This window comes from Alosa sapidissima, chromosome 11 (genome assembly GCF_018492685.1).
Source record: "Alosa sapidissima isolate fAloSap1 chromosome 11, fAloSap1.pri, whole genome shotgun sequence".
NCBI lineage: Eukaryota > Metazoa > Chordata > Actinopteri > Clupeiformes > Clupeidae > Alosa > Alosa sapidissima.
Genome location: NC_055967.1, coordinates 8,263,984 through 8,278,389, shown reverse-complemented (window position 1 = coordinate 8,278,389; position 14,406 = coordinate 8,263,984). Strand labels below are relative to the sequence as shown.

The following is a 14,406-nucleotide window of genomic DNA, read 5'->3' as shown; positions in this document are numbered from 1 at the left end:
GTGGAATCTTTTGAACATGTTTTGGCAAGTATGCACTCTAGTTGGCAAGTATGCACTCTAGTGGCAGGTGTTGAACTTTGGCTGTCACAAAGTCAGTGACTCCTTCTGATTGATTGAAAATACTCCTTCACACTTAACCTGTTCTTATTATGAGTCTCTGTATCAAAACACACCTTTTATTATAGAGTTGGTTTCAGCGAGTTTAAAAGATCAATCACCAACGTAAATGAATCTATTCACTGCTGGCATTATAAGGAATAGAAGGCTCAGATAAAAACTCCCTGTTTGTTCACAGCCTCGCAAATCACGTGCAAACCTGCTGATAATGTCAAACACATCACGGCAGGTTGTTAAAAACAGATCCTTTATTGTCACTGTTAAAGAAATTAAAATGAGAAGAACTAAAAACAGATTGAATGAGCTGATCTTTAGAATAAATGGCCACCAAAGTAATTATGAAATAGAAATACCTTTGTTATAACATTAATATCACAATGAGAGTAAAACCACAGGGAGACGTGGGGTCTCCATGTGTGTAAACACCCCTGAGAGCATTTCCTTTGGACCGGTCATAATCTGCACTGGCTTCAAGACAGTTAGGGAAAAACAAACAAACAAACAAAGCCAAACAAAAGTAAACAATTAGAAAAGACATGAATCTACAGTATGAACTCCTGTAGCTAAACGACAATCTCTTCCACTCGGTCAGACTGGCTACTTTGACTTTGAAAATGTCAACAACTATTAAAATTATAAAAAAATTGACCTATGGCAGACAGTCGTGTTATTTACCTGTCATAAAGCAGTTAAATACATCACAGTCTCAACACCCATAAAAAAGAGTAGGTGTGAGCACTAGGCAAGGACACAGGGTAGGCAGAGCTGTGGAAGTCTTGATAGAGGTTTTATAGGTGTGTCAGTAACATCATGATCTGTCACCATCACCATCATCTGATGATGACAATCTGACTCATCAGATGGTAAATACAAGGCATCTGAATGCCCTCCGAAAGAACATTAAGCTGGACGTCTTTGCGTTACCCAGAGTAAATGTCCCAAGTTTTTCAAAAGGGGTTGCCAGTTCTGCCATTGGCTGGAAATACTGGAAGTGGTGTGCTATTGGCTGTTTTCGCTTCCTGTTATGGTTCAGTAGGCAGGTGTATTTCGGATGGCACAGCAGAGCACCATGGTGAAGATCATCTCAAAGATCTGTGAATACACACACACACACACACACTCTCAAATACTGGTTTAGAATGACTCACTGCATAGCCATTGTTCTATTGTATCTCACAAAGCAGAAACTGTACGTATGAGATGTTTGGTCAGAATATCACTGTGGTTTGACATCTCACCATGATGACGGCAATCACCAGGGCAGCCAGACCAATCACATACTGCTTCTCAGTGAACAGGTCTTTCAATTTCATATGGCAGCTCTGAAGAGGAACACATAAACAAGCACAGAAAAACACTGATTTTGATTTTCATGTTAGGGAATATGAACTATGTTAAATATAGAATTTATGTTGTTTTGAAAAATATATATATAGTTAAGCTTGCTTACTTCCAATTTGTCCAATTAGTTTCAAACAGTAAATTACTATGGATTATGATGAACATTTGCTCAGCTGCTACAGCATAATACTTCATCACTACTCACTTCAGAACAACACATCATTGCTGCTCAGTACAGTATTATAGCACATTACTACACTTCATCTCTGCTAACTAAAGTTAAAAGTTAAACTTGACTGGTGCTTAGCGGACACTTCAATCTGAAGTGACTTGGACTTAGCCTTGTGAGACCATCCTGATCTCGCGAGCTCCATTTGTCCACTCGCAGATCAGTCTGGCTTCTTGCGATGGAGAAAATTTGGAGCGGTTCACCAAACAATCAGCGTTGGTTTTGAGGCGGGTTTAGGTTAAGGGTAGCCTAGCTTGTGGTTGTATTTTTGTCAACACTACGTTGATCTGATTGGTTGATTTGGCCCGTTTATCCAATCAGCTAACCAGTATTTTTGCCCCTTCCCAAAAGTTCTCCAACAGAAAGTTCACAGGTGGATATGCCGAGCAAATGCGAAGACGGAGACAGGTAAACGGTACACAGAACCATAAGAGTGTGATTCTTCACTCCTCACACACCTGTACAGGCCCTGAGAGTTACATGATCACAGTTCTCACCGTGGAGATTAGCGGGTCCACGGGCTTGGCATCGGGGCAGAGCGCCCCACGGGTGAACAGGGCAGCATCGTCCCCTTTCCCGCAGCAGTCCAACTGACCAGACAAGAGGAGGGGACAGAGGGGAGGGCAGGTAAGGGGGCCAAAAAGACAAGAACAGAGAGTGACAGAGGAGAATTCAAAACAGAACATCAAACTCTTCAAACATATTCAGCTGAAAGAGGTTTCAACAAATGCTGCCATTTCATTCTGATCTTTCAGGCTTTTTGCCTTCATTCAGACTGGACATTGAGGAGTGACAGGCAGTGAGTGGGTGAATGAAATGGGGTGGGACAGAGAAATGACCGTGGGAATGTGGTACGGAGGCTGTGGTCACGTTCACCACAGCTCCCGCTCGTTCAAATCTTTTGAAAGAACACATGAAAACAGTATTTTCTTTCTCTCTGTGTGTGTGTGTGTGTTTCTGTGTGCTGATAGTGGCATTTTGGAGGTGCACTGTGTGTAAAGGTATGTATTTAATAGCTTGTGCCCACGCTCGTAAGGGTTTGTGTGTGTGTGCGTGCATCTGTGACTGTGTGTGTGTTTTATGACCTGTGATGCGTGTGTGACTCACCGTGCTGTGGAAGAGCTGCAGCACCTTGACTGCGGCCTGCTTGGTGGGCGAGTCCACTGGGTCCACTCCTTTGACATAGGCGGAGTCGTAAAAGTTAATGAGCTCCTTAGAGATCTGAAGGAAAGGTAGAGCAGCAGATCCAGTCAGCCCACTCGTTACTGAGATTACTGAGTTCACTGGGTTTGTATATGTGAAGTGTGTACTAGGGTGTTGGCGTGTGTGTGTGTGTGTGTATATATGTGTGTGTGTGTGTGTGTATTAGTGTGTGTGTGTATGTGTGTGTATTAGTGTGTGCGTGTGTGTGTGTATGCATATGTGTGTGTGTGTGTGTGTATATGTGTGTGTGTGTGTATTAGTGTGTGTGTGTGTATGCATATGTGTGTGTGCGTGTGTGATCATCACCGTCTCTCGATTCATGAAGCCCCAAATGCCAGCAGCCACCTCACAGGCAAACAGAATGACCAGACAGGTGAAGAACTACAGTGGAGAAAAGGAGAGAAAAACCGGTAGCTATCCATTTGGGGTCAAATTCTGCACTAGAGATGCAGCTGTGTATTCTGCACACTAGAGATGCAGCTGTGTATTCTGCACACTAGAGATGCAGCTGTGTATTCAATAGGGTAAGCAATGTCTGAGCAAAAGCATGCAGACATCATACAGAGCCAGTTTCATGGATTAAGCCTTAGCCCAGGGCTTAAGTTCATTGAATATCTCCATTGAAAAAAACTTTTAGTCTAAGACTAGGCTTAATCCATGTATGGCAAACTGGCTTATAGCATTTACATACTTAGACCGAACATGTGTACATTTCTTAAAATAAAGCATTCTCTAAATCACTAAATTAATGTATTCCCAAGAAAAATACATGAACATCTATTATCGACTTACGGTTCCTAGAAGACATTGAGACTCTTGAATGGCACCGTAGCAACCAAGGAAGCCAACAAACATCATCAGGACTCCAACAGCAATCAGAATGTAGACACCTAAAGAAGAAATGGAGAGGAAAGGCAATGAATGATCTTTGCATTCTTTCACATGGTGGGGCTGTAGTATTAATTTTCTATCAGCAGGTGGCACTGTGATTCTAAATTCAGCAATCAACGTGTGCGTTTATTCTCCAGTTAAGTTCATCAAATATGGATGGAACAAGCACGTAAAGAAACAAAGATTTTGTGAAGATGCAAAATGCATAAAAACAACTGGAGTGGTACTAGTATATGTTATGATTACTTTGCATCGATTTAAAAGTTGAACACAGAAGTATGCAAGTAAACTAAAGCCCTGCTGAACTGAAGGCTAATTCCAATGGCTTCTTGCACCCTCCTCCTACCCTTTCAAAGGTGCTGACCTTCATGTGGTATGTCCTGTGGAAGTGAAGGTCAAGGATGGGCTCAGGAGACCAAAGCTGAGGCCAAACCTGAGGCATCACACTGCGAGACACTTGTCTCTACCATGTCACCACACAACCACCCCAGACCAATATCTCTCCAGCGACAAGATCTGGTTACCTCCCCCCTGCTTTCCCTTTAAGCTTCCTGATACCAACTTAATATGAAGCAGAGGACTGGCAACTAAGGACTACCATGCAGACATGAATCATGTTCCTGCTGCTATACTGATTGTGTCCTGCCACTGTGTAATCAAAAATACAATTCCAGCCCATGATCACATTTCCTTGAATTAAGTTTCTAGTAAATGAACCATTTCTTGGGAAATGATCTGGGGCCACTGAGGGTACTTTTCCAAGCTGAATGACAACTATATTGCCAAAAGGCCTGAATGCATTGCAGGCCTGAGGGTGTGAGTGTGTAGAAAGATATTTTGTCATCTTTAAAGTAAAAGACATCCTTTAATATTATGTGACAGACACACACACACTAACACATATGGATAACACAGACATGCACAATCAATCACACATGTATGCATTGCCTACCTATCACTGTTTTCAAACCAGACAGGGAAAAGAACTATGACCTGGTTCTGTCTCTTGCCATTTCCTTCTCTTAACCCCCCCCCCCCCCCTCTCTCTCACTCACACACACACACACACACAAACATATTCTCTCTTTTTGTGTGTGTGTGTATGTACAGTATGTGTCTGCCTCTCGGGCATGTGTGTGTATGACCTTTGACCTCTAACACCCCAGTTGATGACGTGTCCTTCCCCTGCATTCTTTCTCACACTTCCCCTCCTTCCTCCTCTCCTCTTCTTCATCCTCCCTCACTCTTCCCCTCTGGAGATTCCTGAGAAGCGGTGCTGCCTTGGCCACGTAGGACCTTAAAGGTTCCTCAGCCAGTTCCCAGGTTCTTTAGGTTCTGCCATGTTGGGTATATTCATGGAGCAGCCTGTTGCCTGTAGCATTTGATGTTGACAACTATGCTTGCTATTGCTCAGCTCAAACGACTCTCTCTCTCTCTCTGTCACCATGACAACAGCCATAGCAACTCAGAAGGGAAACAGGGTGGGGGGGGGATAAAAACGACAACTTCACTGCTTAAAACAAGCCATTTTGAACTTGGGAACCAATTACAGCCGGCCAGTGAGAAAACATGTTGATCCCTCTGTATCAAGCACTTGTACAGCTGCTGTTGTTCACATCACATTCAGCTGCATTCCGAACAAACAGAGGATAATAAGCTCTCACACACTAGGCTAGATAAGGTGTGTGTGAAAGAGAGAGAGAGAGAGAGAGTAGAAAAAGAGAAACAGATTGAGACAGATAGATAGATAGATAGATAGATAGATAGATACTTTATTGATCCCCAAGGGGAAATTCAAGCAGAGACAGAGATACGTAGGAGGTGAGAGAGAGACTGTGAGAAAGAGGGGGATGAGAATACAGATATATACAAAAATGCTTCAGAGTGAGATAGAAAGACACCCATTGGGAAGCAGAGACAAAAGAGAGAGTAACAGAGAGAGGAAAAGAGGGTGAAAGGAGCAGAGAGAGAGAGAGAGCTACACATGAGGGCGGCCAGCGGGGCCCAGTTGTAAGTCACTGGGCTTGTCAACATGGCAACAAGATTCCATTACCATGCCTATTATGTCAATGCGCATCCCCTCTATTAGAATGGATGTCCGTGATAATCCATCAGAAACCGGTCTCAATGGACTCTGGGGTGTTCTATAAGCTCTTCTGAGATAGTCATATGAGGCCAAGGATTTAAAAACACTTGCAAGTTAAAAGAACAATATTTTGTATTTAAAACATAAATTATTCTAGACTTACATTTGAAAGCCTCAGCATGAAGAAAATAGTTGTGTGACAGATACACTACACTATTCTCTAATTTGTTATGTTTAATAAATATCATACTTTATCATTTTCTGGAAGCCCACAGATATGTAAAAAAAACAAGCCATCTTTTTAATAATTTGAACAGAATTTTGTTGTCAGTAGATATTAGTATGTGTGACATTTTAGATAGAAATGTGCTACTTCCAAGGTAGAAACATGTAGATGTCCATTATACCTGGGTACACTTAACCAACAATGCACACACCTACAAAACAATGGGATCTACACACCCTGTCACACATGGATTACATTAAATATTCACACAAGCCTTAATGCAACACACACACACGCACACACGCACACACACACACACACACACACACACACAGACTAAACAGATGTTAACCAAAAACAGATGGGGAGGGGGCTATTTTTAGACCACCAGAAAGTTACAACACTAAGGAAAACTTGGTTTGAGTAGAAGACACAGACAGGAAGGCCGAAGTCAGAGAGCTCTGGGAGACACTAGCCTGCCCACGCTTACCTTCCGCGAACTCTCTACCTGGACTTTACGCTGACCTCTGCTTGTCTCCCAGCCTGATACGGCATCTCAGTCTAGCTTTGGTTTGCAGTACCCGCTGCCAGACCAGCAGCAGCTCGATCCAGGAGTCAACTGCTCTCTAAGCTAGAACAGTAGTCCTGTCTGTTTGCTGTTCAGACACACAGCTGTAAGTGTGTCCGTGTGTATGTTCGTGTGTGTCCGTGTGAGTGTGAGTGTGTGTGTGTGTGTTTGTGTGTGTGTCCATGTGAGTGCAGTGCTGAAGTGACCTGCTGGTTGGCAGTGGGCGTGGGGCATCGGGCAGGGCCGTCTGTATTTTCGGGCCCTGCTTAAACGGCAGGTTCACATGCCAGCACACTAAAAACATCCCGCCGTACGCTCTAATTTGGCGGCATAATGAGCAGATGCAGATGCTTATTTGAATTACACCAGGGCGTGTGTTTGGCAGACGTGGAACACGGAGAAAAAAATGATTAAAACGCAATGTAGACCGGGAGAAAACCTCTTTGATCTTTTCTTGGGTGGGCCTCGCCCATGGGATGGAGTCCTCCAATCAGGAGCCCAATGCGGAGTTATAAAAAGACTATAAGCACAGGACATCGGCACTCCAACTGTATACTTACACTGGATGTACGCAGAGGAGGAGGGCGGCCCAGCCCAAAATTAATGGGTGCAAAAGTATTTTATCTGCCCTTTGAACTCTGAGGGATCCATGTGTCGGATGGTCTAAACAGATAACCACAAGCAGGGCAGGGGTATATGTGTCTGTGGGTGGGTATGGGTGTGTGTGGGTGTGGGTGGGTGTGGGTTAGAGGCAAGTATGTGTGCATGTGTACATGAGTACATGTGTCCGTGTGTATATGTGAGAGAGAGTAGCTGAGTATGTGTGTGTGTGTGTGTGTGTGTGTGTGCGCGCACGTGCGTACATGCGTATGTTTTGTAAATGGCAGAATATAACTCTGTGGGTGTTGATGTTCATGGACACAATCATAAATACAGTATGTTAGTGTGCATGTGAGTGCCACCATGTACTGTGTGTGATGATTGTGTTTATTTCTGTATGTGTGTGGTTCTATAAATGGTTTATTTGTGTTTGTGTGTGTGTGTGTGTGTGTGTGTGTGTGTGTGTGTGTGTGTGTGTCTCGGTGGGTGGAGCAGTAGAGCACCACGATGCTTTATTTGGCTTCTCTGGAGTTAGTGAGGGTGTGGTGCCTCTGTGAACAGCCCAGTGACCTGCTCATCAGAACCTCACCAACAAGCCAAAAAACACATTGCCGACTCAGGAACCTCCTTTCCTCTAGTCACACACACACGCACACACACACACACACTCACTCACTCACGCTCTCTTTCTCTCTCTCTCTCTCTCTCTCTCTCTCTCTCTCTCTCTCTCTCGCAAAAGACCTCAACAGAATCTAAAATCCAAAGAGTAACAAGGAGTAACATCCCATAGCATATTTGACATTGGAGCACATAATTAACTGTGTTTTTGGTAACCATGTTTCACAGTTAACTTTTGTTACTATTTTGTCAAGACATAGATTCTCAGCCATTAAGTAGCACAACTACTATTACCATTAAAGGTTTGTTTTGCTCAATGAATTCTACAGATTGTATTTATTTATGCACAATCTTCCATCTTCCATGCTATAATGACATCAATACACTTACTGTAGAAGAAATAAGTGCTTGTGCAATGGCCTATTGTGAAGGGGAACATCGCTATCCAGTTACACAGACCTAGCTGACTCAATTTCACAGCTGTCCCTTGAAACATCTCCAGCATGAGTCTAATGCCTAGATTCTAGGCCCTAGAAGTCTTATACCTCCCAGTAGAATTAAGCAGGCAAGCTAATGTAGCAAATACGCTAGCCAGATACGCACTGTTGTTTATAAGTAACTGGTGCATGGTCACCTGTTCTGCTGGACAATGCATGCAGGCCCATTGCAAACACCTAAGAAACAGAGTGTCACCTGCAGCTGACACTCCTGAGTCTGAGTGTCCACACACTGGCTCTGAGAGGTCAGAGAGGGGGAGTGGGCAGCTCTGGTCAGTATTCTTTAGAGCTTCTGGGTGCATCAGGCATCTCTCTGTTTGTGTGAGAGGCCTGCCTCCAGCACGGTACGGTGGAATAGAAAGCTCTGAACTGAGTACAGTTACTCGCACGCGCACACACGCACACACACACACACAAACACACACACACACACACACACATGCTTACACACACACACACAAACACATGCTTACACACACACACACACACACATGCTTACACACACACACACACAAACACATGCTTACATGCTTACACACACACACACACACACACACACACACACACACACACACACACACACACACACACACACTGTGTTCGCTTGACCTCCCCTGCTTAGAGTCACTATCCCCTGGCAACTTCACGCACTTCCTGTTTCCTGCCTGTCCTCTCCGTGTAGCAGGGGTCATGCTGCCATGGCTATTTGTGGGCGACCATTCATGAGAAAGTTCGCAGGCATGCAGACTCCTTACAGACAAAGGCCTGGGGAGCCACTGTCATCATCAAGGACCAGTGACATACCGGTCCAACATACCAGTTTCCTTGAGGCTTTCAGGATACATTTCCTGCCACCCTATGCAACATGGAGGATAATCTAAACATTCACGTCTTCTTTTTCTTTTTTTCCTGATTCCTTTCTGGTATTTTTGTTTTGTATAATTTCCCATTAAACTCTTCATTTCACAACGGTATCAGTAGCTCAGTGAGGCAGAAATATTAAATATGTCTGAGTACTGAAGAGATTTTATTTAATTTTATTCATTTACTTATGTGAAATATGTCTACATAATTGATGTACAATTTTTTGCTTATCTACTAAATTATGTACAATGTGTGTATTTGTTGACTTATTGACTTGATGGAGAATGTCTGTGTGTGTGTGTGTGTGTGTGTGTGTGTGTGTGTGTGTGTGTGTGTGTGTGTGTGTGTGTGTGTGTCCGTGTGTGTGTGTGTGTGTGTGTGTGTGTGTGTACGTGTGTGTGTATGTTTGTGTGTGCGTATTTGTTTACTTACTGATGTAGAATGTGTTGGGCGCCTGTTGGTTCTCAAACTGGATCATTAGAAGAGTGCTTGTCTGATTATCATGGCGAAGCCACAGGGCTACACCTAGAATCACGCCTCCAGCCAGCTGAAGCAGGGGTGGGGGTTGGGGGGGAGTAGGAGAGAACACAGGAAACATCTTAGAATCTTACTACAGTATCAGGCCATGTGCCAACCTTCAGCACTAAACCTCATAGGAAGGAAATGAGAATGTGCACCTTTTTATAGTTATGTCCTCTTATTAACGGTGCTTAGGAAAGGTGTTTAGAAACATACAATAAGAGCATAAGGGAAGTTAGACATTGTAATAAAGTTAGTACGTAATTGTATCTCTTTTTGTTTACTTTTCAGTATAATACCTGCTTGTTGTAAGAGATTACATATTTATATCATATTGTTGTGAAATATCATGTGTGATTACATAAGCTTTTAAAAGTGATCTGCTGTTTATTCCTGAGTGGGGCAAAACAGGATGAAAGGAAATGAGATTGATCTTTGATTAAGTCACAGTGCTCAGAATGAGGCAAAGTAGCATCCATTTAGCTCAGAATAAATCTATTGTTTCAGACCATTTTCAGCCACAACGACCCTTTCCGCTAACCAGTAAACATATATAGTATATATACTTTTTTGATCCCGTGAGGGAAATTTGGTCTCTGCATTTTAACCCAATCGGTGAATTAGTGAAACACAAACAGCACACAGTGAACACACAGTGAGGTGAAGCACACACTAATCCCGGCGCAGTGAGCTGCCTGCTTCAACGGCTCTAGTAATCCACTCTAGTTAATAGTATCATTCGCCTCTACAGTGTCCCAAAATACTATATAGATCTTTTTTGCAAGGAAAAATTAAAGGCTAGACTTCACTAGACTTCGGAGGTGAACAAACAAGGTGTGGAAGCCATTCTGGAAAAAGAAAAGTGAGGTGAGGTTGAATGAGATGCACATAGGTCACATACGGACTGTGGGAAACTCATGAGGCACCACAGTCATTGGTTCTAAACAGGGTCAATTGACATATCATGCATTTCCCAGGACCTACCAAACCAACATCTCCTGCCTGCCTGGGATAAAAGTGAGATTGCAGAAGCGGCAGCAGACTGGATAAATGCCCTTTTCAAACTGCTAGCCGGTGAAGTGTGGGTGGGGAGCAAAAGAAAATAGCCTAGAGGATAAGGGAAGTCCAGACTATTAATCACGCCTGGGAGTCACTAATGGAGGAACAGAGAGGGTAAACATTGCTGGCGGCTACACAGCTCGGAGTGTCCCTCACCACCAGGACAGTTGGTGGCCATGAAGGGCAGGTACACCATACCACTGCTAGAAGGGCTGGATGGACACTGCTGTCTCTACATACCCTACAGGCCAATATAAATAAAATGTATTATAATATTTAGATAAATATTATTTCTGGATTACTGGTAACGTTATTAAGAATTTCATTATTATTAATGATCATTATAAATTAATTAAAATAATTATTATTAGTATTATTATTATTAGTTATTATTAGTATTATTATTAGTAGTAGTAGTAGTAGGCTAGTAGTAATAGTAGTAGTAGTGGTGCTGTTGGTAGTACTAGTGGAAGAAAACCAATATCATTCTTTGTTACTGTCCTTAAATAAAACTTGTAATGAAGGATACAAGCAAAATATTATATTGTAATTTCAAATAAATCATAATGTATGTTGACAGAGAAAACAATACAGCTTAGCAGCAGTTTTTTGATGAGCGCATCATACATATTCTATCAGCTGATTGAACTTCACAACTTTATAATATAATTTGTTACATACTATCAGTGTGTATTTTGGACAGAGTTTCCTAACAGAAGAGAAAAGAGGGAGAGAGAGAGAGAGAGAGAAAGAGAGAGGGAGAGAGAGAAGAGTGCTACTAAGGTAGGATAGCAGCTGCGTATACACTTCAGTTCTTGGTAAGTGCCCACAGGCTACCTATCCAAACAACATGTGGTCGGTCATCCAACTGTATGAACAACTACCGGTCATCAGAACAGAGGGTTGTATTTTTGTACTTTAATAGTTTTGGCTCACTCCAGCTCAGCGGTCTGCTGTACCGATGGTTTCACAGTCCAATTCAAACACAGCACGACCTTGACTTTGAACTGTCCGCAGCAAGACAAAGCTAAGGGTCAGGTTAACTCTACAAGATCAAGACTCAAATCTCACTCTAATGCTTCCCACAAAAAAGACTATCACCCTTCCTTGTTTTAATACCCTACTTCAAAGCTCAGTTCCACTCCTAATATAGTTGGGTACAGAATCCGGTAAAGGAGTGCACTCGCCTCTCGCCCCCATCCCTTGCATTTCAACAAGTCAACAAGCCTGTCATTTCCTTTATGGTGAGTAGCAATTCTGTGAAACCAATTCACTGTTGAGATTTCAGAGTGATCTCAGATAACATTCCCAACCAGGCTACCACTACTGCTGGTGCTGGCATGATAATTCCTAAAAAGACCTGATTCCCTCTGAAACGTACAACCCTAGTTGTATCCTCCATACTAGTCAGTGTCACTTTTCTTCGTTTATGTAAGCAAAGAAGGTGAACTCCGAAATGACACTGACTGGACATTTTAAAATAACATGATAATGTTGGCTGCATATTAAGGCACTGTGAGTAAATGAATGTATGTCAGTTGTAATTGATTTCTAGGTAAACGTCAGCCACACAGTGTTCTGCACGTCTCCTGTTCCAGCCCTTACACTCCACTGTCATGGTTTCTCCCAACAGAATGCTTCAATTACAGCATGACTTTAAATAAAACACAGACCACTGCCCACATTGTGAAGGGAGCACCAAATCCCAGCCCAGAGCCCAGAAAACACACATTCTCTCTCACTCTCCACACACACACACATACACAGAGAGACTTGCAAAGAAACACACATACCAGAAAACACTCATTCACATGAACAAACACACACGCAGAGAGAGAGAGAGAGAGAGAGAGAGAGAGAGAGAGAGAGAAATAAATCAACTCACACATACATATTAATTCACACAGGCACACCTGCATATTCAACATATCCTTGTTCTAAGCTTTGGTTACTGTGGCACTCAGAAGCAACCAAACACCCCCATTTATCTCATGTCTGACATCTGTTTGTTCCTGTTCTGAAGCTGCGCTGGTGAAAAAAAAAAATCCTCCCCTGCGTGTTTTACAAACGCATTTCTTCCAAATGTAAATGCCTAGTAAATCAGCATGGTCAGCGTGCAGCACTTTTTTGTTGCTGTGGTATGTGCTTGGTTTAGCCAAAATAATAAACACAGGCAGGGCTACAAAGCAAGGCCCTAATTCCACTTGTTGCTCACTCATCAAGGAGTCAAACTTCGTTACACTCAGGAAGGCAGCTCTTATGATACAACAAACGACAGGAAATTCTTACTAACGTTACCAGTAATCCATTTTAACTGCGTTTACGCACAATACTCTGCCAAAATGAATTAATTGAAAACGTTGTCGATGTTTAATGTTTAAGTTAGATATTAAATCATCTCGATAATTTAATATCTAACTGCCCGTGTCAATGAGTTTGTTTCTCAAACAATGACTACACATCACACTGATTCAAAAAATATACTCACCCAGAAAACGAAATTGAAGAAGAAGAGCATGTATTTGATACATTGAGAGCAGCCCGTGACAGCCATTATTATTATTATTATTATTAGTTTCTATCTCCTTGAGTTTTTAAAAGTTTCAAGCAAACAAGGTTAAGCAGTGATGGTGGTGACGATGGTGCTCCTCCAGCCGAAGTTGCGCTGTCGAGTGTGTGGGGAGTGGAGGAGTGTCTGAGGCTCACATCCAGCAAGGAGGCGTCTGCTCTGGAGGGGGGGAGAGAATCTCCTGACTGTTTAAAGCAGAGCGGGAGCTCAGCCGCAGTCTTCAATTAAGACTGAAAACCGAGACCGAGAGCCGGCCCACCAAGTGATACGGCCAAAGGAAAGCAACGAGGCGATCACAAGCCTTCTCTGTGCTTTTGAAAAGCAGAATCTTTCAGACCCAAGAGAGGCGTTTAACAGAAAATGCAGAATCCTTCAAAATAGCCCACTGGAAATGTAAAGTAGCTTACTTGTACTCTATCTGCATCCTCATTTAATGAACAGACTTTGCTGCGCTGGGCCAATTGCTTGATAAATAAATTTGGTAACTAAATAGCCCTGATAAGTAAACAATTAGAGACCAAGGGAACATAAATTGGTTTGAGTGATCACCTTTGTAGTAGATGAAAAGGGCGTATTATCCTCTGCTAAAGTCAACCCACCAATAAACGACTGTACTTGTAACTGTACACTGTTAATATGGTATACACACATATATATATATAGACATATATAGTGTGTGTGTGTGCGTGCGCGAGCGCGAGCGCGCGCGTGTGTGTAGTTTGTACTTGTTAGTAGCCTAGTATAGTAGTGTAGCGCACTTGGTGGTCAAGAGCGCTCTCTGTCGGCAGTTTAGCTGTGTTAATTGCCTTTAAAAAACAATTCGGGCAGCCTTGTATTCCCATAAATAAACTTATATATCGTTATTGCGGTTCTTTGTGTCTGGACAATTATGTACCATTGGGGGGTCATGGCATTTTTTGAAGATGACGACATTCCTCACACATTATTTTGAATGGACACGTTGACCTCTCAGTCGCAGTCTGGGGGGGGGGGGGGGGAAGCAGAGAAGCTTCTGAAAC

At 42.8% G+C, this 14,406-nt stretch overlaps 1 protein-coding gene across 1 annotated transcript; it reads right to left on the bottom strand.

The window, feature by feature from the left end:
• Window positions 1-351: 351 nt before the first annotated feature.
• On the bottom strand, window positions 352-13,564 carry LOC121723389 (CD81 antigen-like). Its single transcript, XM_042109006.1, has 8 exons — window positions 13,307-13,564; window positions 9,673-9,787; window positions 3,683-3,780; window positions 3,197-3,271; window positions 2,795-2,908; window positions 2,185-2,277; window positions 1,356-1,439; window positions 352-1,209 (listed from the first exon to the last, which is right to left on the bottom strand). The coding sequence occupies exons 1-8, from the start codon at window positions 13,370-13,372 to the stop codon at window positions 1,147-1,149; spliced, it is 708 nt and encodes a 235-aa protein (XP_041964940.1). The 5' UTR covers window positions 13,373-13,564; the 3' UTR covers window positions 352-1,146.
• Window positions 13,565-14,406: the final 842 nt, after the last annotated feature.